We start from the raw sequence: 19,335 nt of genomic DNA on the forward strand, positions 1-19,335 counted from the left end.
GCAAATAAATAAATACTTCCTACGGATAGATTATCTTATGAGTAGGTTATATTGGTCTTACCTATGCACGTTCTTCTTTGACTAGGCTATACTGATACTGATCAAGAACATATATACTTTATAGGGTCGGAAATGATTCCTTCACAGAGTTACAAGCTTTTTTATTTATTATCCCCTATTAATATTATACATTTTTCAACAGTTAATATAAAAAACAATCAACATTACCCTAAATACGTCGTTCAAAGGCCAGCGTTGGTGTTTCGGTCAGTTTCATTCCTACATTTTGAATGAAATCCAGATCTTCATAGCGAAAGCTTGTGCTCACCTTAAAATTCCTGAGGATCTTGGCCAAGGCAAGCTTTGAAGAGAGAAGTGCATATCTCCAGCCTGTGAATCATAACAATAAATTAATTGAAAAGCATAAACTTTTTAAGAAAAAATTAATCCAACCTATGCAGTTCCTCCTGCCCTTCGAGAAGGGAATGAAGGCATAAGGATGCCTCGCACGCACGTTGTCCGGCAGAAAGTTATCCGGATTGAACTTGGAGGCATCCGGACCCCAGATCTCCGGGTTCCGGTGTGTGTTGAATATGTCGATGATTATCATGACTCCTTTGGGTATGATAACTCCAGACGAAAGGCGGAAATCCTTCGAAGGTTCCCTTAAATCTGAAGGAATGGATGGTATCAAGCGCAGTGTCTCGTTCACTACGCGCTCCAAGTAAACTAATTTCTGCAGATCCTCGTAGGCGACATCGAAGTCTCCTCTGGTTGGGAAGACCTCATTGAGCTCCTCGTATACCGTATCCTGGAATTCGGGATGCATGGCCAGCAGCGTGAGAGCGTGATATACCGCGAGGGCTGTTGTCTCAAAGGAACCGAGCACCATAATGCAACACTCGCTTCGCACTTCCGCCCAGGATATTTTCCCTGTTTTGTACAAGCCGATGGCTCGATCGATAACCAATTTTACATCCGTTTCCGAGCTATTATCCGCATTGGAGCTAAGCTTCTTCTCAATGATCTGAAAAGGAAAGGATTTTAATTACGTATAATTTTTAAAATTACGATAATGGCATACTGAATCCAACACTGGGTGCACCGTAGCAAAGCTTTTGGCTCTTTGCTTTTCATTTCCGCTTAACTTGGCAATAACACCGATTTGGGTCAAGGGAACAGCTATATTTAATGTGGCTAGCTTTATGCCCCTAAGAAAATGCAATCAATGATAATGATAGTGGATAATGGAGGTGTACTTTTGCTTACGACTGAAAGCATTTTAGGAGCATGTCGTTCTTAAAACCTTCTTCTTGCTGGATATCAGCGCCCACGGTGGTCTCTGCACATAGATAATATATTTCAATTTCTTTGAGTAATGGGTTAAGTCTCCGACTACTAACGAAATGCTATTGCAAACGACCACCTAAGCACATCTGTGAACAGGTCCTTTTCTCCTTGGCCTGCATGAGAGTCCAGCAAAGTTAGCAGCAAATTAGTCTCAGTGTTGAAGGTGGGAAAAAAGCTTAGCAGGATATTCTGTTTAAATGCGAGATTCATCTGCTTACGACGCTCGCTCCACAAGGGTTCTAAAAGTAATTCTTAGTTATTGGTCACTGAAGGAAATTAATACAGACATCCAATACCTGACAGGGTCAACACCGAGTGTCCACAATTAGTCACCATAGCATTTGCAGCGAGCGAACTTCGGTCTATGCATTCGGGAGATGTCAGGATGTCCTGAACCATTTTCGGGTCTTTGGTAATTAAGGTTGGCACGGGGCCAATCCAGGTGAATACGGTAGAGCCGTGCTTATTAAGAATACGCGTGAATACACTACATTTTACTGAAAACGCAGAAATTTTAATATATTCAAGATTAATTGGTCAACTTACTTTTATGAATGAACAATTCCAAGGCAATTCCAAGTAGGGGCAATCCAATGGGTCCCGGCAACTTCAGCATCACCATGTAATATCTCCGTCGACTCCATAAGAAATATACCCAAACCAGTATTCCGGCGGTCAGTAGCAAATGTATCGTTAGCATCTCGGTGCCTTAGGAATGATCTCGTTCTAGAGCTTAAGTTGGGGTTTAAATAGGTTTGGAAGCGTGTTAGCCCCTTAAATATACATTATGATGTGTTTAAATTGCTTACATGTTAAATTACTCTGAACTGCCTCGACTTAGCCTCTTGAAAAGTGGAAAATTAGTCTCATTAAATGAAGGCAGTTGGCGTTTACCAACTTCCGGACTCCCTTTGGATTTTTTGGAGATTGGTGCTCTGAGCTTCGAGTCTCTCAATCGCTGGGCGATCCATCATCAATACTGGGTGAAAAAAGCAATTAAGCCCGAATCGTGTCAGCCGCTTACCAGTCTAAGGCGACGCTTACCCGGCTAAGCCCAAAAAAATCCATAGACAAGAAGCTGCCGGACCGCAACAGGTAACTGCGATCGGCTCTCCGTGAGCGGCAATTAAAGTCACAAAAAATGTCAGCGGCGATAAATTGTCTTTAAGTGCGTTTCCCCCAAAAAGTTGTCAAAAAGCGTTAGAAATTTTCACCGCAAGCCACACACAAATGCGACAGTGTACCATGAGCCACCAATCGATGCGTGGTGGTGGTGTCCCAAGGTGTCCCGAGGTGTGGCAGGCTGCCCACGAACATGGTCGCGGTGCACGCAAGCCCCAAAGATATCCACGAAGGAGGAGAGCTGCACTGGAAGAATTAATTTAAGATTAGGAATAACAACAAGCGATACGGATATGTTTAGGGTTTGCTTTCCATAGTTTCTAAAGCAAAAGGCTCCCTAAAATTTTGTTTCCAGTGTGGGTCTGTGTCTTGGGGACGACGTTGCCGGCTGATAGCCGCGCGATAAGCAACATTACCGTACAATTTTCAATTAACACGCAGAGGAGGGTTTTGGGAGGAGTGATAAATTCCACACAGCCTCGACCCTGGCGCTTGCAGGCACAAACTGTTCGCCACAGAGTCCCAACAAATTGTCTAATCTAATGCTCCTCGGCCAGCCGCCGGAGAAGAACCGCCAGTCCAAGTCCGAGTCCGAGTCCTCGGCCAGGTCGGATCTGATCTATGGTAGCCGTTAGTGTCGTCGGCAGTGAAAAGTTGTCGACCTGCTTGGCCAGGGTATAGTATGAACGCAAAAAAAAGAGGCAAATCCGGGGAAATAATCGACAAACGTCCAACAAGCCAAGTGGCCGCGGTGAACAATTTATCATCTCGACTTGGTCTTCGGTTTCGCCTCCAGCCCGGTGGCCGTAAAAGCCACTTTATGGCCGCTTCTGTGCTCTGTGCTCTGGCCCCTGGTCACTGGTCACAGGTCCTCAGCACCGTGCAAAGTATTCTTTTCGGACACAAATCTTAAATTTTATGTTTTAGACCCATTTTGCTGTTTTCACAATGACATGTTTTTATTTGCGATTTTTTCGCTGCCGTTTTATGGCTCTTCAAATGATTTATATGCATGAGCTGAGCGAGCATGACCATGACTGTAGAAATTATGGTATAAAAAATGGTAATATGAATATTTTAGTATAATATATCCCCTACTTTATTTTATTATTTATTAAATCTAAAAATGTTTAAGGTAAACAAAGCTTTAAAGTAGGTTCCTGACCCCTTAATAGAATAATTATGAACCAAAACTCATCCTGGTTTTTAAAAAATACCTTATTATTCCATTTAATCATTTTTACCAGGTCAAAGTTTAAGTTCAACTTGTATTTTTCTAATTTGAAACTCACTTTCGAATTGTACGCTCGAGCTTAATCAACTTTTCAATTTTCCCTAAGCAAACAAAAATGTAAAAAAAAATATGGAGAAAAAAGTGTCTTACCATTTTTCCCATTAGATGCGGCGCTTTCATCATTTTCAGGAGGCGCGTGAGGAGTTCAAAGGTGGCCCAAATGACATCCGCACATATCCAGGGGCTGGCCAAAATATAGCTCCATCTTCGGCTCCAGCTCCAGCTCCAGCTTCACTGCATCTCCAGTAGCCACGGATGCCCAGGTGCAACTGCAATCGAGATGAGATGAAGATGCGTCCGGTGAGCACACACGTTCGCTGGCCGTGAACTCTGCTCGCCTAACCCCTTCCTTTGGATGAAACTCTCGGATACATCTTATACCTGGGCAATTTGAGCACCTGGCCGAGCCTCATGTGTACCGCGAATCGGGGAATCCATTTGCGTGAATTGAAAATGAAGCGGAAAAGGATTCACAAACACCTGCAGGAATTGTAACAGACATAATCAGGCAGCCCGAATAATTGCAGCAAATGTAAATCGTTCCATGATTGAAATCAGATGTGGGCCAAACAGGGGATCCCATGGAAAACCCCAGTGGATGCCACTCATGCCACTCAGGTGTGGTGGGTGTGGAATAGACCCTCGGGTATGCGTGCGGGTTCAAGTCTTGGAGATCCGAGGATCCGAGATGCGGACATGCATGCGATTCCATTTTGATAATAATGCCAAAGTCAAATAATTATAATGATCGTGATCACAATCGCCGCCTGCAGATCGCAGATGGGAGCTGGCCAGTGACTAAGCAATTTACCGTTCCTCCGCCAGCCATGAACCTCGGAGGCCCATCCACTCCCCGGGGCCCGGGCACATCTTCAGTGGAGCTCCAGGTCAATTGTCTTGGCTGCGGTCTGGGACCGAAAAAACCTGGGACCCAGAACCGCAACCAGAACCAGACCTGCTCCAACGCCAAACAGCCAGTTCTTGCCCAGTTCAATTGCAATTTCTATTTTCGGTTTTTCTCTTCATAGTTTCCTATTTTCGTGCTGGCGAATTCACCATCGACATCGACAGACATCGAAGGCCCCAATCCCAGACCAGTCCCCCTGTTCCATCTTCCCCTCCTGTGCGCCTTCTGCGTAGGCGCTTTCACAGATTAATTGAAGTCATAAGCAATTGTAAACTTATCGCTTTTCGGCCTGCCCGATCCATCCACATCCACATCCACCAACTGGATAGTTCTGTAATGTCTTCTCTGCGGTTTTCTTGGTCAAACCCCTCGCTCCCTGCCCCCGCCTTTATCGATTCGCAGCGGGAAAACTTGGTTGGTGTTGGCGTTTGGCTAATTTGTTGCTATATTTGATTGTGGCACACTTTGCGCAATTATTTGATTGCGTTTCTATTAAGTCCCGATACAGTTCAAGAGTTCAACAATCAGTAGCTTCTCCACTTGGTTTTCTCTTTTTTGCTGGCTTTCGAGGTTAAGTTCTTTACTCTTAATGGATGTGGGTCAAGAAATAGTAATCTCTTAGTAATAGTAATATATAGTATTAGTTGCAACTTTATACCATATCCCATACTGTGATTTTGTCACCAAGGATGCCATTACCCATACGCCACGTTGAACAAAAGGCAGTAATAAAGTTTCATCCGTGACAATGGAGGAAGCGCCAAAGGCGGCAATTATGCTGCGTGTTGGAACGCGAAGGAGCGAAAGGATAAAAGCCGGATGCTCGAATATGGGTAATAAATGCGGCAAGGCGAGATGATACACTTAGCAGCGCCCAAAAACCCACACCAAGGATGAGTTAAATGGCAAAATGCTAATGGAAATATGACAAGGAAGCCGGCACTCCATCCATCCATCCTCCAGGTTCTACTTGCCATATACATATGCAAATAGGATGCTAAATGTATGGGCAGGATGTGCGCCATGTGAGTTTAGTGGTTGCGGAAGCTGTGCGGCAGTTAAACATGGCGTCTTGCGATTTTATTGCCGCCTCGAAAGTTTGCTTACGCTTTGTGGCATAAATGAGACCAGAGATATGTGTGAGTGTGTGCCTGGGGTAGCGAATTGAAATTCATGGAGCTGGCCCCCATCCCTACGCTTGGAGCGTGCCCGCGGCGTTAATCTGAATCGGAGTACATATGGTTATGTGGCCAAAAGGAGGCATCTCCATTTCCATTTCCATCTTCCGCTAACATATGTTTGCCTGTTCACTCGTGTTGTTGTGCCAGCTAAATTGCAGACAAACAATTAAAATGTTTATGCGACTCAAATTGAAAATTAATTGCTGCTCTCGTCGCCGCTTTGCGGTTTTAATTAATTTTTTTGTTTGCCTAAATTACCCGCATATGTAAATTACGCAAAATCTTGCAAAATCTTCGAGTTTAGTTGGAGATTTCTCTCTCTCCCCGGATTTCTCTTTTGGGAAAATCATTAGGAGTTTGACAAATGGATTTTGGGGCACAAATTTGACAAATTTGCTAATCAAACAGAACGCTCTTACTGCCAGGACATCATTCACTGAGCCTTTCTCCCCGTTCGACTCGACAGTTGAAAGGTGTTTTTAATTACTCCGAGTAGTAGTTGACAAAAGGAACAATTAAGGTTCAACTGGGACAGCTCTGGGAGCTGTGGGACGGCGTTTAGCCAAATGGAAAAGTGCAAATATTGTCAGAATGCTTCGATGGCAGGAAGGAAGGGTGAGTGTGAGCCAGCGAATGTAACCCACACAGGACAGGGCCAGGACATCATTAGTGCCCCCTCAAAGGGAAGGCTGGCTGGCAGGCAGGCAGGGATGCGCATTGCCTTGGCCGACTTTTCATTTTCGTCCTTCAAAGACAACGTCTCGGTGGCAGTCAAAGTCGGAGACGGAGTCTAAGAAATTGACATTTCTGGCTAACGGCTGGCGCTGAGCAAACACAGTCGCAGCAGCCGGGCTGGGATTCTATAAAACTAAAATAATTTGCTAATATTTGCACAGCGATGGCGCAAAGTTGAGACGCCGCGGCGCATCATTAATTATTTGAGTCGCAGGCTGCTGGCATTCATCTGGGGAATGGATGAAGCTCCGCTCGAAGCGGTGGAAAGGTTGTTAATTAATAGACGTTTTTCTCTGCGGAATTTCGCAATTTTACATTTTCCCCTCCCCCCCGATTTCTATATTAGTGTAACGGGAATGCTCAGCGAGTGCCAGTTTCCATTGATTGATGGCCCAATATGGCCAAAGAAATTGGTCAGATTGCGAGGAATGCAATTGGTAAATTACAATATAAATTATAAATGTAATAATGTAAATATTCATTTTACCCATACTTTATTCATTATCATTTGTTTATTTATTTATTTTGGGGGAGAATATGAAACAGTTTTATGGATTATTACACTATTATTATTATTCATACCATAAGCTAAATATTTTTATTTTGCATCAGTCATTGATTCAATCATTTAATAATTTGTCTTCTGTTTTATTATCTACTTGCAGAATATTAATACAATAATCAAAAGGTAGTTAAAGGAGCCACTTCCGGACTTCCACTTCATATATGTATGTAATTATTCTTTTTTAAGTTTTGCTTTGAATTGATTCCAAATGAATATATATTTTAAAATAATTTTAAGTTTAAAACTTTTAAATTTTTCACTATTTAAACAGAATTTAAACAAAAAGAATCAAAGGTAAGTACTAGCATAACTTTTCTTATCTTTTCCTATTATGCAAATTTTAAATATCTTTTTGAAATATACCCTGTAAATTCTCTTTTGCCATAAATTCTTATTTGCCATAAATATAAACATTAACATTCTGTTAGTTAACAGTCCCTTCCGTTCTGTTACTTAGTCCAACTGGAAAACTACCCATCGCTTTGGGTTGCAATTGGGAGCGTTCTTAACGAAACCCCGGGCCATGCTATTCCACTCAGAGCAAACTCACTCAAAGCGAAGGCCACGCCCCTCGGCGCAGACCGTGTGTGTGTGTGTGTGTGTGTGTGGAGAGAGTGTACATGAGAGTGTGAGAGCGAGCAGAGCTCTTTTTTATTTGTTAATCAAATACGAAGCCCCCTCTGGCCTACCACCGGCTCTTACTGTCACAAGAGCAAACGAGATGGCAGATAAGGAGTCAGGGGTTACACGGGTGGGGCAGTTTTTGGGGGGAAACTTGGGGAAAAATGGAAAATTTGTTAAGGAAAGCAACGAAAGCTGGAGGATTTCCCAGTTGGCAAGCAAGCACAGAGGCAGCAGTAAAGTGGAGCGCACGGCAGCTCTGGCTTTATATCTTCTGTTAAATAAATAATTTTATAAATTTTATAAACTTTCTAATTAATGTATTGCTATAGTTATAGAGCGGCTTATCAGCTGATTTCTTTGCACGCTTATCGCTTGAATGGTCAATTTTTGTTGAGTCTTTCGAAGGGGCCATTAAAAACGAGTATTTTTTCCGGGAATTAAAAAAGCATCTTCCTTATCAACCCAAAAACAAAAGCAATTAACAAGTGCGCCGAGTGACATAATCGACGAGATAGTTCCGAGCAGAGCCTGCGGTTTTAATTTCGATTGAAATCTTTTCAAATTCCTCAATTCTTGACTTATTTTTAGCCTGCCCCTAGAGTTCAGTAATTAATAAATTGCTGTTTTGCCAATAGAGGTTTACTCCCTTTAACCCGAAACCCTTGAACCCGAGCAACCAAGATGCTCTGCCGCTGCCTCATCAAAAGATGCTTAGTTTCCCCTTTTTTCTTCGACTCTTTTTGGGTGCAAAAAACCCCGAAAATTAATTTCTGTTAAAGAGTTCCTTAAAAAGGGCAAGGAGAGGGTAAAAAAGTGGTAAAGGGATGATGATGATGATGCTGAGTCGGGATCTTGGCCAGATCAAAGATGCTCGACCAACAGAAGTGTGTTTCTCTGCCTTTCTTCAATGTTTTTTTAGGGTAAAATCTTTGAACTTTCCACATTAATTGCTGCTGACACAGGCTAGGGGGTTCACAGAGGTGACAAGCTGTTCTCTGGTCCAGTTAAACAACTGAACTTTTAGCATTTGATGAACATTTGACCGTTAGAACTGGACCAAAGTCCACCTTTTTTATGGGAAACTTTCAGTTTGTAATCTATTATAATTCATGAGGGAGAGATGTTTCCCAGGAAACCTCAATTCGTAGGAAATGAAATCCAAGGCAATGAAAATATGCAGAATTATGTGAGTCTTTAAAGTCTCTCTGGAAATCACCATTATTTCAAATTTATAACCGACGTTATTTTTTTCGCCAAATCATAGGCAGGCAACATAAAAACCGAATTAGTTGCGGCGACACATCAAATCGAAAATGATAATTAATTATACTGGCCACCGAACTGTAACTGCAACTATGCAATTTTTCGCACTCTATTCGCTTTTCCATTTCCCCGGACACCGACACCGACACCAGGAAAAAAAAATGGGTGAAAAAAGCAAACGCATAAAACTGAAAAATCAAACGGAAATTAACGGAAAATCCATTGAAAATATACCAAAAATAATTGTCAAGCGGAACGTGGTGAGAGGAGGGAAAACTGCCGGGAAAACTGCCATGCCAAAGTAAAAGCAAGGGGAGGTTGCTCGGTTTTTGCATATGCGCTGGCATAGAAAATTGCAGCGAGTCCTGGATCCTTGCCCGATTCTGTGCAGGCGACCTCTGACCCAGATTCCTTGGGCCCTGCAAATATTTTCCTTACCTTTTTGCATACACAGCGTCGTCGTCTTGAATACTTCAGCGGCGTTGAAGGCAAACAAATTCATTTCCAGAGAAGAAAGGAGGAAAGCCGCGTGGCATCAGTTGTTTTGTTCCTGCCTCGCCCGAAGTTGACTTTATTATATTCATAAATATTTATTGACAGCTCGAAACGGGCATACAATGGGCTATTTTGGATTTGCTCTTGCCTTGAAGGATTTTCTCCAAATCCTTATGCTGCGTTTTTGCCACCTTTAAGAAGGTAGCATGAATAGCTGAAATCAGATTTATTGTTGATCGAATTTCGATGGGAGCCAAATAACTTTGCAACGAATTCCCGCCAAAAACTCTTGAGCTGAGTTCCTTTAATGAATCACAAACGATCATCGAACAATATCCAAGTTATCGCACTTTAATAAAGTCCCGAATGCCGGACTAATTCGAGGGCTGTCCAATGGATTCGATGTGCACCATAAAAACATAAATGTCTTAGCACCCAAACTCCTTCTATCGACGGCTAATTGAATCCGGGCAAGTATCCGGCGGAAAGACAGCTGCCTGGCCTCGATCTCAAGTCGCCCCACGAAGATATGCCAATGGCGATACGATTGTCATGGGTATATCTCTCTGTAAATGCTGTCACGCATAATAAGCTGACCGACAGCGCGATTTGCGATTTCAGTTTTATGGATTTCTAATGAAAAATCTTCAAGCTTCCTTGGGGCACACCTGGACAGATAGCAACCGAGCAACCCTTCGCTCTGGACAGCGCTGACCCCGATGACCTCGCAACGGTTCCTGCATTTGCATACTTCATGGACTAGGGTCCCTTTGGGTGCATGATTTGTATAATTTTCCTCAAAAGAAAAACTCGATTTTTTTGGGATAAAATCGAGTTGATTTTTAATGAAATTTCTTTCGTTCTCATGGGTATAAAGAGGACAAGCAGTGAACCATTTGATTTCCCCTATCCATATACGTCTCTTCTTATCCTCGCTTTACTTAATTAATATTACAATACTGTTTTGCGAATTCTGATCCTTGGAAAATATCCTCAAACGACTATGATTGACACTTCGCTGGCGTTTCAATCAAAATTCCATTACTACTTCGTGTGTGTTTTTAATTGTGTTTGACAAAGTTGCGAAACAAGATGTTAACCCCGGGGGTTGACTTTCGACAACGAGAGATGGGGATGCAGCAGCAGCTCCTTGATCTTGGGAAGGAGATCTTTGAGGTCTCCGAGATCTCTGACAGCAGCTGCACTCCGGAGACTGACATTTGACCGTTGGTCAGCTGGGCTGCCAAAGGGTTGACCAGCTCAAAGTTCGGGGCCAGCTTATGGAAAAGGGGTTAGACCCTAATGATGTTTGAAATGGATGCTGGAAGTCTAACGGAAAATGTCCAGACTGTTTTAGAAATAAATTATATTCATTGAATTGTAAGCAGAAATACCATAAAATTAAACTTGAAAACTTTTCCAGTACCAAACTCTAATCAATTTCTAAGCAAACAAAACAAGTATCAAATATCACTATATCGCGGTCTTTAATTGCCTTTGGCCTGGTGAAATCATGGCAAATTGGGCTATAACATAACAATAGCGGCCGTCAGACAAGAGAGCTCACAAAATGGGCTTACTAATGTTTGCGGTTTTGATTTGAAAGGATTCTTGCTTTGAGGGATGGCCCAAAGTCACCGAAATTGATACAGATCCTGGAGGATGGGAGGGATCCTGCGCCCGCTGCCAAGGGGTTGCAACTGTGGCAACGAGTTGAGCCGCATCAATTGAGGAGTTTCTACGTTTGTTTCCTTTTCTGCCCAGAGTATCGCATTACCGGGCTGATTGCGATCTGTTAACCCGTATTTGTCAGCCTCCGGCAATCACATTCGTCGTGCCGCCAAAGGGAGTGGGAAGTGCCGCGTGCCCCGGCATTATCTAATTACCGCATTAGCCGCCTCAGACTACAGCTGCCGTCGGAATAGGAAATAGTTTAAGTCCGATGAGATGTCTTTGTCTCGGCCAGAAGGTGTTGGCCAAAAGGTAGCCAGGCTCATTGTGCGCAAGGTGACACACCTACCGACCGCCGGCAGCAGGGGTGTGGCATTGTCCTGCCGCTCCGGTTTCCCAGTGATTTACGGGCTGACGAAAGGACATGAGGCGGGAGGAGATGGTGTTTGTCCGGCTACCAAAATAATTGACCATATTTATGGACATTACAGCCTTTTATGTCTTCATGTCGGTACATTTGCCTTTTGGTCATTCGGAGCTCATTCGTTGGACAACTATTTTAGTGAGGTGCTCATGCTCCCCCGCTCTTGCAAGCAATTGTTTTAGGCCGTGTTTTTGTGGCAGCCGAACTTCCTTCCGTTGGCAATTTCATGGTCACTTTGTGGGCGTTCTGACTTGGTCCATTGTCTTGGCCACCAGCAGATGCTGTGCTCGGCAAAAAGGTGTTGAGAGATTTACGGTTTGCCCAAACTATTTCATTGGAGTTCTACACAAATATTTACAAGAGCCAAACCTCTGCCCCAAGACCCTTCTGGCCCAGGTCCAAAACTAAGTCGCTGGGATCAGCAGAGACTGCTTAACCCCTTTTATGAAGTCGCTTGACAAAAACAAGAGAGGAGAAACCCAGAAGCTCCGAAACTCTGGTTTCGCAAGCAAACCGCCGCGTATTAAAATGTCAGGCGGACCAACGTGTCAACCTCCGGTGGCAAATGTCAATACAAGGGGTCCAGCTCCCCCAGTTCCCGTCAATTATTTTATTATGATTCCCATACTCCATACTCCTCCCCGCTGTACCGTCACTCTGCTCATTTGTTTGTCATTTGCCGACTTCGAACTGCCGGCTAATTGTGGCTGCTTTTTGCTTTCTGCTAAATGCATTTTGATTTTGCAACTGCCTTATGCCGGCGAAGGCAGAAGTTCGTGATCTGTGGCAATCGCTTGACATTTACAAGGCGGCGGACTTTTGTTTTTAATTAGACTCGAAGTCGGAGTCGGATTGGGAGTCGGGGACTGGCAGTAGGAGTAGCAGTGGAGCCCTGACTGGGTGGTCTCCGCTCCATGGCTGATTATCGACGCGCGGGCTTAGATCTTTGCCGTCGATTAAGCTGCTTAATGCCATTAACATGATTAAGAGCAGCTCCGCTGGCAGCTCCACTCGGTGGAGCTCTCCCCATGCCATCGCCCCATTGTACATAGTTGCGTGGAAAACTCATTCAGATCGCCGGCCATTCACAGGAGTTCCGATCTGCTAATTGAGCAATTGAACTCTGATCGCAGCCTCCGGAAGATTGGCTCTTAATTCATAATCAAATGATGCGAACATACTCAAAGCTCGTGTATTGCTTTCGGTGAGTTCAGAGCTGACCGCCCGAACACTGGACACTGAACATATCCCGTTTGGCAGGCTCTGGCCAGGGGTGAGTGCTTTCGGGTCAGAGGTCAGGCTGGACGAAAACTTCTCATGGGTCAGGGCGATCAACTCGATTTCGGACACGGAAAAACGAGTTTAACTACCAATTTCGGTTCCATTTTAAGCACACATTTCTAGAGTCTGACCTTTGAACTTAGCCCAAAAAATCCAGAACGGGCCAATATTACCAGAAATCCATTCGTAGGTTCTGTGGGAAACTATCTCGGAACTTAGCCAGCTGCCCCGCTTACTTGCTTTATACTCGTATTTTCGGAGAACTTTTATCAACGAAACGAAGGCACAGATAACGGCGGGCAAACAACCGAATTTGCCCAAAAACCTATTTACACTTAGCGGCAACATTTGTGTATCTGAAAGATACGAGCGGCATCCGTGGGATGCCATTCCAATTGCAGCGCCGAATCTAATTTTATGAATGAACCAACTCAGCCTCAGCCCCGAGGAAGTGCGAGTATGCGTAATGCAGTAACAAGTAACAAGTAACAAGTCAACACGACGACCGAAACTAAGTCCAAACTAATGAATAGAACTGCTCTCGGAGCGGCGAACAAACGAGGTTTATCTACGGGCAAATATTTGTCACGATAATAGTAATGACTGGCACTGGCACTGCATCTGGGTCGGGTCGCCCTCGAGATGGTTCCACGCTCCATGCTCCCAGATCCGCAGGTGAGCCATCGCTGCTATCTGGTGGGAATCCATTCAGAACGGAAGTCTAGGGCTAGATAAAATTGGTTCCGATGTGGAAACATCTGGGGCTTCGGACCTCCAGAGGCCCTATGCAAATGCAAATGCCCTCTCGGCACATCCGGGATCGCCTCTGATATACGATTTCTGCCGGGCTCAGCCGGCTGGCTAATTACTTCCACCCAATCGAAGGTGACCACTCGGACCGATCTGTGACAGAAACAGAAGCTCTGCGGCACCGGAACCCAACACGATACCCAATACCCAATACCTAATACCCAAGACTGGGGCGAAGTCACCCTCGTTTTGCCAGGAACTTAATTGCCGAAACCCAATAATTCTCACATTCGAAGCTGACTTTGATTGCCCTGTGCGGTTTCGAATTTCCAGGAGGAACCCAGCAAGGGTTGAGTCCAAGAGTTAGGGTTGCTTGGTCGCCAATAATATTTAATAACAATTGATATAAATATTGAAAGTATTATTGAGTCATAAAGTGGCAGGGTCTTCGATGGACGTGAAATTTGAGTTGGTTTGCGGCACTCCTGATCCCATGTAATCTCATCGGGCTTATCTTGGACCGCAGGGCGGCTCGTAAATAACATTCGAACTGCTCAATTTTCAGTGTAACTCTCCGCGACGATAAAGGCTTATCGCAGGTCGAAAACTAGAACTGGAACAGGCCCAAGAGATAGTCCAGCTTCGGATTTCAGATCGTAAATAAATCAGCCGCCAGCTTGGAGAAGCGATAGCAGAAGGATTTGTTACATTGCTTTACAGAAATGGCTGCCAAGATTTCCCCCCAAAGTCCAATTAAAATCATCTAGCTCCGCCCAATTCCCATTTCATGGAGCCCCACATCCTGTATCGCTTCTCACGGAAATCATTCAGAATTTTTTAAAATTGTTTCAATACCGTTTTTTCCGTAACAAATTCCTGAGGTCTTGAGAAATGCACGTCGTGTCCCCGGCCCCAACTTCTGGTTAAATATTTGAAGAATCAGTCTCAGCCATAAATTGTAATCTTCCACGGGCGAGTTGCCGCTAAAGATCCTGGCGCGGTGGATGTCACTTAAGGGTCTGTTATTGTTTTTTTAATACTTGTCCAGATGTTGCCATAGGACTCCATGTGTCAATGACTTTTTTGGTATTTAAATGCTGTGCTGCCTCGGGGTTTGTTCTCACACTGTAGTTGTCGTGTAGCTAATTTGTGATTTCTGGTGTTTTCGGTGTTGGATTGGTTTTACGCTCGCCTGGAAAACCATTTTCCGGCTATTGATTTCCATTGAGTGAAGTCGTCGGGTTGGATGACATGAAAGTGCTGGGATGATTTATTGACATGGGGTCTTTAAGCAATTGGGATTGGGGCTTGTATATTCCCACTTTTGATCCTGGGAATGTAAAGGCTGCGCACCTGTTTGGCCAAGGGATATCCCAGGCTTTGCTTAAGCATATCCTGTAAGGACATCCTGCATCCGTGTTTGCCTCAGGACATCCTCCAAGGAAATCGGACTGCTCCAAAATCACGTAAACATCGCACAAAATATTATTTACTTACCGCACAGGGGAAAACATTGAGGTCTTTCCCAAGGATATTCAACTACACGGGAACAAAGCGGAAAACTACATTTTCCACAGTAATCCCCCCTCGCACAGAACGCCTGTGCGCAGGCCTCGCTGCAATGAGCGTAATTCGAAGACCGCGAGAAAGGAGAGTAGATTATCCACCGGGGAAAACGAGTGCCTCACAGATTTCCAATTCGACTTTCCCACTATGGGACATCAGAAGGGCAGCGGGAAAATTAGTCTTTCTTTATGCTTAATTAGGATTTCGGCTTGAGTTTCCCGCGACAGGAAGTGCAGTGCTCCAAGCCAGCGAGGTCTGAACTGGCTGCCAATTGACAGTTGATCCCGCCTCTACCTGGGCACATGCTGCGGTTTTACATACTTTGCTTTGTTTGCCATTTAATTGCACTTGCAACCGTGGAAATCTCGACCGCAGCGGGGTCAAGAGCAGCAAGTCTGTCAAACGGAAGGAACCGAGGGACTTCTACCTGCTAGGGCCTACGCAGGCGCGGCTTCGGTTTCACTGCCAGCTGCAGTTGCACACAGGACATGGTCACCCAAGCGAAGGACATTGCCGATGGACAGCACTTTTGGCACTCGTTCTGCGGTCTAGCGGACATGTGTCTGCATTTTATGCTGTGTCAGGGACGAAGGACATTGACAGGAAGGAAGGACCAACAAGAGATCGCTTGCGACAGGCGTGAGGTTCTTGTTACGTTTCGGTTGCGGGAGGGTAGGGTTAAGCAGAGCTCTCTTCCTTTATTTGAGTACATTTTAAACGATTTCCAGTATTTGCATTAAGATAGAAAGCTGTTAAATATCATTATTCAAGTTAGGCTGTTGATCTCTATTTACTTTTTACGACTAAAGGCAGATGCACAGCTGGCAGCGGGGAAATCTTAACAAGCTGCAGCATCTGCAACTGGGATTGAATCTTCTGGCATGTGTCTTCTATGGTTTTGATTGCCTCGTTTGCTGCTTAATCGCTGTTGACGTGCATAAATTTCGATCCCCATTCGCGGTTGTCACCCCTTTTCGGCTGATTTGTTTGGTAAACAAGCGGATTAGGCACCAGGGAAATCCGAGATCGCCCCAAGTCGGAAGCCAGCGAAGTGTCGCCCTGATTCGGGGTAAGGTGAGACACTCCGATTGGGAAGTGCTCGAAATGGTTTCATTGACAACTGTCAAAAAGACAGTTCTAAATTTGGAATCAACTCGGCGGAGGAGTCTCTTAAATTCCCACAGTTTACCCCAGGAACAGTTCTGGAGGAGGGGCTACAATTAAAATTTAATTTTAAAGCCAACACTAATTATGTTTTTTCCCCCTCTTAACTAAACTAAAACTGCGCCTAATTTTCCTGTTTGAGCAGGACTACAACCCCTTGTTCGAGTACCAGGCATGTCCCTGCCGCGATCCTTGGTTTTCTTCCCCCGATCCTGTCGCAGGTGGCCCGTTTTAGAGTTTTTTATTTTTATTTTCTCCGAGCGAACGAGGCTTGCGTGTCTAGTCCGCGACACAGAGATTTGTACGGGCTTGGTGTACCAATTTTATAGTTTCCGGATCAAAAGATCACTTCCTGCGGGAAATATGACAGGATGCTCAGCCGACTTTTGGTGGGAAAGTTTTGAAAATTCCTCAAACGAAGTCCTTGTTTTGTTTGTGGTTAATGATAATGTGGTTAATGATATGCTTTGACATGAGACAGAGACAACTTGGAAATCTATTAAATGGGGAGCTCTGAAGGCTGGGAACTCCTGAATTTCGTAGAAACAAAAATAGATGTTTGGTTAATTTATTAAAATCTATTCTACTGTCAAACAGACACATTTAAAATCTAGACTTTTAACACACTATATTGTTTTTTATAAAGAACATTCTAGCGAAATTTCCGTAGCAATCAATATAGAAAGGTAACCATGCATCGCTGGTTCTTCGCCAACGAACGAGAGGAGTGCGATCCCAATTTGAAGGAAGATGGACTCGGTTCGGAGAGGGAGTCTTCTGTGGTGTCAGAGACACCGCCACCGGTGCCCACCACCGAGTGGCCCTTCACTGTGATCTACCACCGCAAGCTCAGTGGCAACGAGTATGTTGCCATATCCGGTAACTGCGAATCGCTGGGCTCCTGGGACCCAAAGCGCGTGGTTATAATGCAAAAGCAGCATTGCACCAAAAACATTTGCAGCTGCATCAATTACGAGGCTGTATTGACCATACCGCGAAACATTGACATCCATTACCGATACTGCGTGGTGGTCTACGACCCGGTAGCAAAGGAATCCTACATACGCTCCTGGGAAGCACAGCTCCAGCCGCGGGTCATACGCACCTGCCAGAACCTGCTCAAGGACATCGACTGCTTTGGCCATCCACACATTGAGGAGGACGATAATATTGTGGACCGCGGGTGGATCACCACAGAGTCCATAGTCCACTTAAAGTTCTTTAACGCTCCCTTCCACTGGCAGTGCCAGCAGCCGCGTCTGCTCAATGTCCTCGTAACGCCGATGCATGAGGCTGACAACGGTTGCAAAGGGGCCGCATTTAAGGAACCCATAGAGAAATCATCATTGACTCGTCTCTCCAACTACCTGGTCGGTCATTCTTTAGGGGACTCGAACTTGGAACTTCGAATGGCCTACATTGAGGTGACCAATCTGCGTAGCACCAGAATCTTGGAGTTCCAGCCCCCTTATGGGGTGCCCTGCGGACCGAATGACATGCAGTTGTTTCACTGCACAATAGCCTATCCAGATGAGACGCTCTACCGGATAGATCTCTACACCTACGCGTATAAGGCGGCTTCAGACGAGCCGCCGTATCATTATGGCTACGGGTTCCTCCAGCCGGAACAGTTGCAGGGCAGCGAAGGCTCAGCCCAGGTGAAGATAACCTGCGCCTCCACGCATAGGCCACTGATGGAGTTGACCGTACAGTACCTACTCATCCGTCCACTGGAGGGCTTCATGTGCAACATGAGCCAGAGCTTCGAACGCTATTGGCGCAAGAGTCGCATGTGCATGGACATCGGACACCGGGGATCAGGCAAGACCTACCGGCTCGGAGCTGACCTGTTCCGCGAGAATACGATTCACGGCTTTAAGGAAGCGGCCTCAAACAATGCTGACATGGTGGAGCTGGACGTTCAACTCACCCAGGATGCACAGGTGGTGGTGTATCACGACTATGTGCTGCGCTTCCTGCAGCAGCGCATGCCCAACTACGATGAGCTGCTGGAGAACCAGGACCTGCTGGTCTTTCCCTACGAGAAGCTCAACAAGATGATGCTGCTCTGCATGGGCGGCTCGAAGCTCAAGGATCATATCGCTGTGCCTCTGGAAGCCTTCACCTATGATCAGCTGAAGGATGTGCGTGTCCTGCGCTTTGCCGGAAGCAAAAGTTGCGAATTATCCTGCGACGAGATGCGCAACGACCAGCGGCCTTTCCCACTGCTCCTGGATCTCTTCCAGCTCGGGGATGAGGATTTGCCCATGTCCGTGGGCTTCAACATCGAAATCAAATGGCCACAGCTGGACAATTCGAGGCGCTGGGAGTCGGGCAGCTTCAAGCCCACCTTCGATCGCAACTTTTATGTGGACACAATCCTCAGAACTATTCTGGAAAACGCCGGTCGTAGGCGCATCATGATCTCCAGCTCTGATGCGGACATCTGTGCAATGGTGCGCTACAAGCAGAATCTCTATCCGGTGGTCCTGCTCTCCGCGGACCCGGATTCACCGGTCCAGTATGCCGACGAGCGGGTCAGTCGGGTGAGGACTGCCGTGCAGGTGTGCAACTCCCTGGAGTTCTTCGGCCTGAGTCTGCACACCAACACGTTGCTCGAGGATATCGCTCTGATGTCCTTGCTGCGCCAGTTCGATCTGCAGACGCTGGCCTGGGGCGGAACCGCCACCAGTGCGGAGGTGCGCAATCGTCTAAGGCGGTTCGGCGTAGTGGGCATCATCTATGACCGCATCAATCAGTTGGATCAAATGGGTGAAGAAGTGCTGGGCGAAACAGTCTGCACTATCGACTCGCTGTCCACGCGGCCGATTATCGATGAGGTGGAGCTGGAAGAGTGGCGCCAGAAGTGCGGCTACACCCTGCGGGAGAAAATCGATCCCGAAGAATAAAGATTCCGGATTTATGTCCTCTGAAAATCCCATT

At 45.5% G+C, this 19,335-nt stretch overlaps 2 protein-coding genes across 2 annotated transcripts; one reads left to right on the forward strand and one right to left on the reverse strand.

Moving 5' to 3' along the window:
* Window positions 1–128: 128 nt before the first annotated feature.
* Window positions 129–2,053, reverse strand: LOC110176579 (putative cytochrome P450 313a3). Its single transcript, XM_020942993.2, has 7 exons — window positions 1,897–2,053; window positions 1,647–1,847; window positions 1,404–1,589; window positions 1,270–1,342; window positions 1,085–1,211; window positions 454–1,027; window positions 129–390 (listed from the first exon to the last, which is right to left on the reverse strand). Exons 1-7 carry the CDS (start codon window positions 2,048–2,050, stop codon window positions 230–232), a joined length of 1,476 nt encoding a protein of 491 aa, XP_020798652.2. The 5' UTR covers window positions 2,051–2,053; the 3' UTR covers window positions 129–229.
* Window positions 2,054–7,289: 5,236 nt separating this feature from the next.
* Window positions 7,290–19,333, forward strand: LOC110176606 (glycerophosphocholine phosphodiesterase GPCPD1). Its single transcript, XM_020943030.2, has one exon. It carries the CDS (start codon window positions 17,085–17,087, stop codon window positions 19,299–19,301), a length of 2,217 nt encoding a protein of 738 aa, XP_020798689.2. The 5' UTR covers window positions 7,290–17,084; the 3' UTR covers window positions 19,302–19,333.
* Window positions 19,334–19,335: the final 2 nt, after the last annotated feature.

Source organism: Drosophila serrata, unplaced genomic scaffold (assembly GCF_035046125.1).
Source record: "Drosophila serrata isolate PLE 108 unplaced genomic scaffold, ASM3504612v1 contig_30, whole genome shotgun sequence".
NCBI lineage: Eukaryota > Metazoa > Arthropoda > Insecta > Diptera > Drosophilidae > Drosophila > Drosophila serrata.

What these genes read in the sequence shown, in the direction of transcription:
- LOC110176579 (XM_020942993.2), bottom strand. Translation starts at nt 2,050, where the DNA reads ATGCTAACGATACATTTGCTACTGACCGCCGGAATACTGGTTTGGGTA. An exon ending in GGAATTGTTCATTCATAAAA is followed by an intron (nt 1,848 to 1,896) that starts GTAAGTTGACCA and finishes CTGCGTTTTCAG; the next exon opens with TAAAATGTAGTGTATTCACG. An exon ending in CTCGGTGTTGACCCTGTCAG is followed by an intron (nt 1,590 to 1,646) that starts GTATTGGATGTC and finishes AATTACTTTTAG; the next exon opens with AACCCTTGTGGAGCGAGCGT.
- LOC110176606 (XM_020943030.2), top strand. Translation starts at nt 17,085, where the DNA reads ATGCATCGCTGGTTCTTCGCCAACGAACGAGAGGAGTGCGATCCCAAT.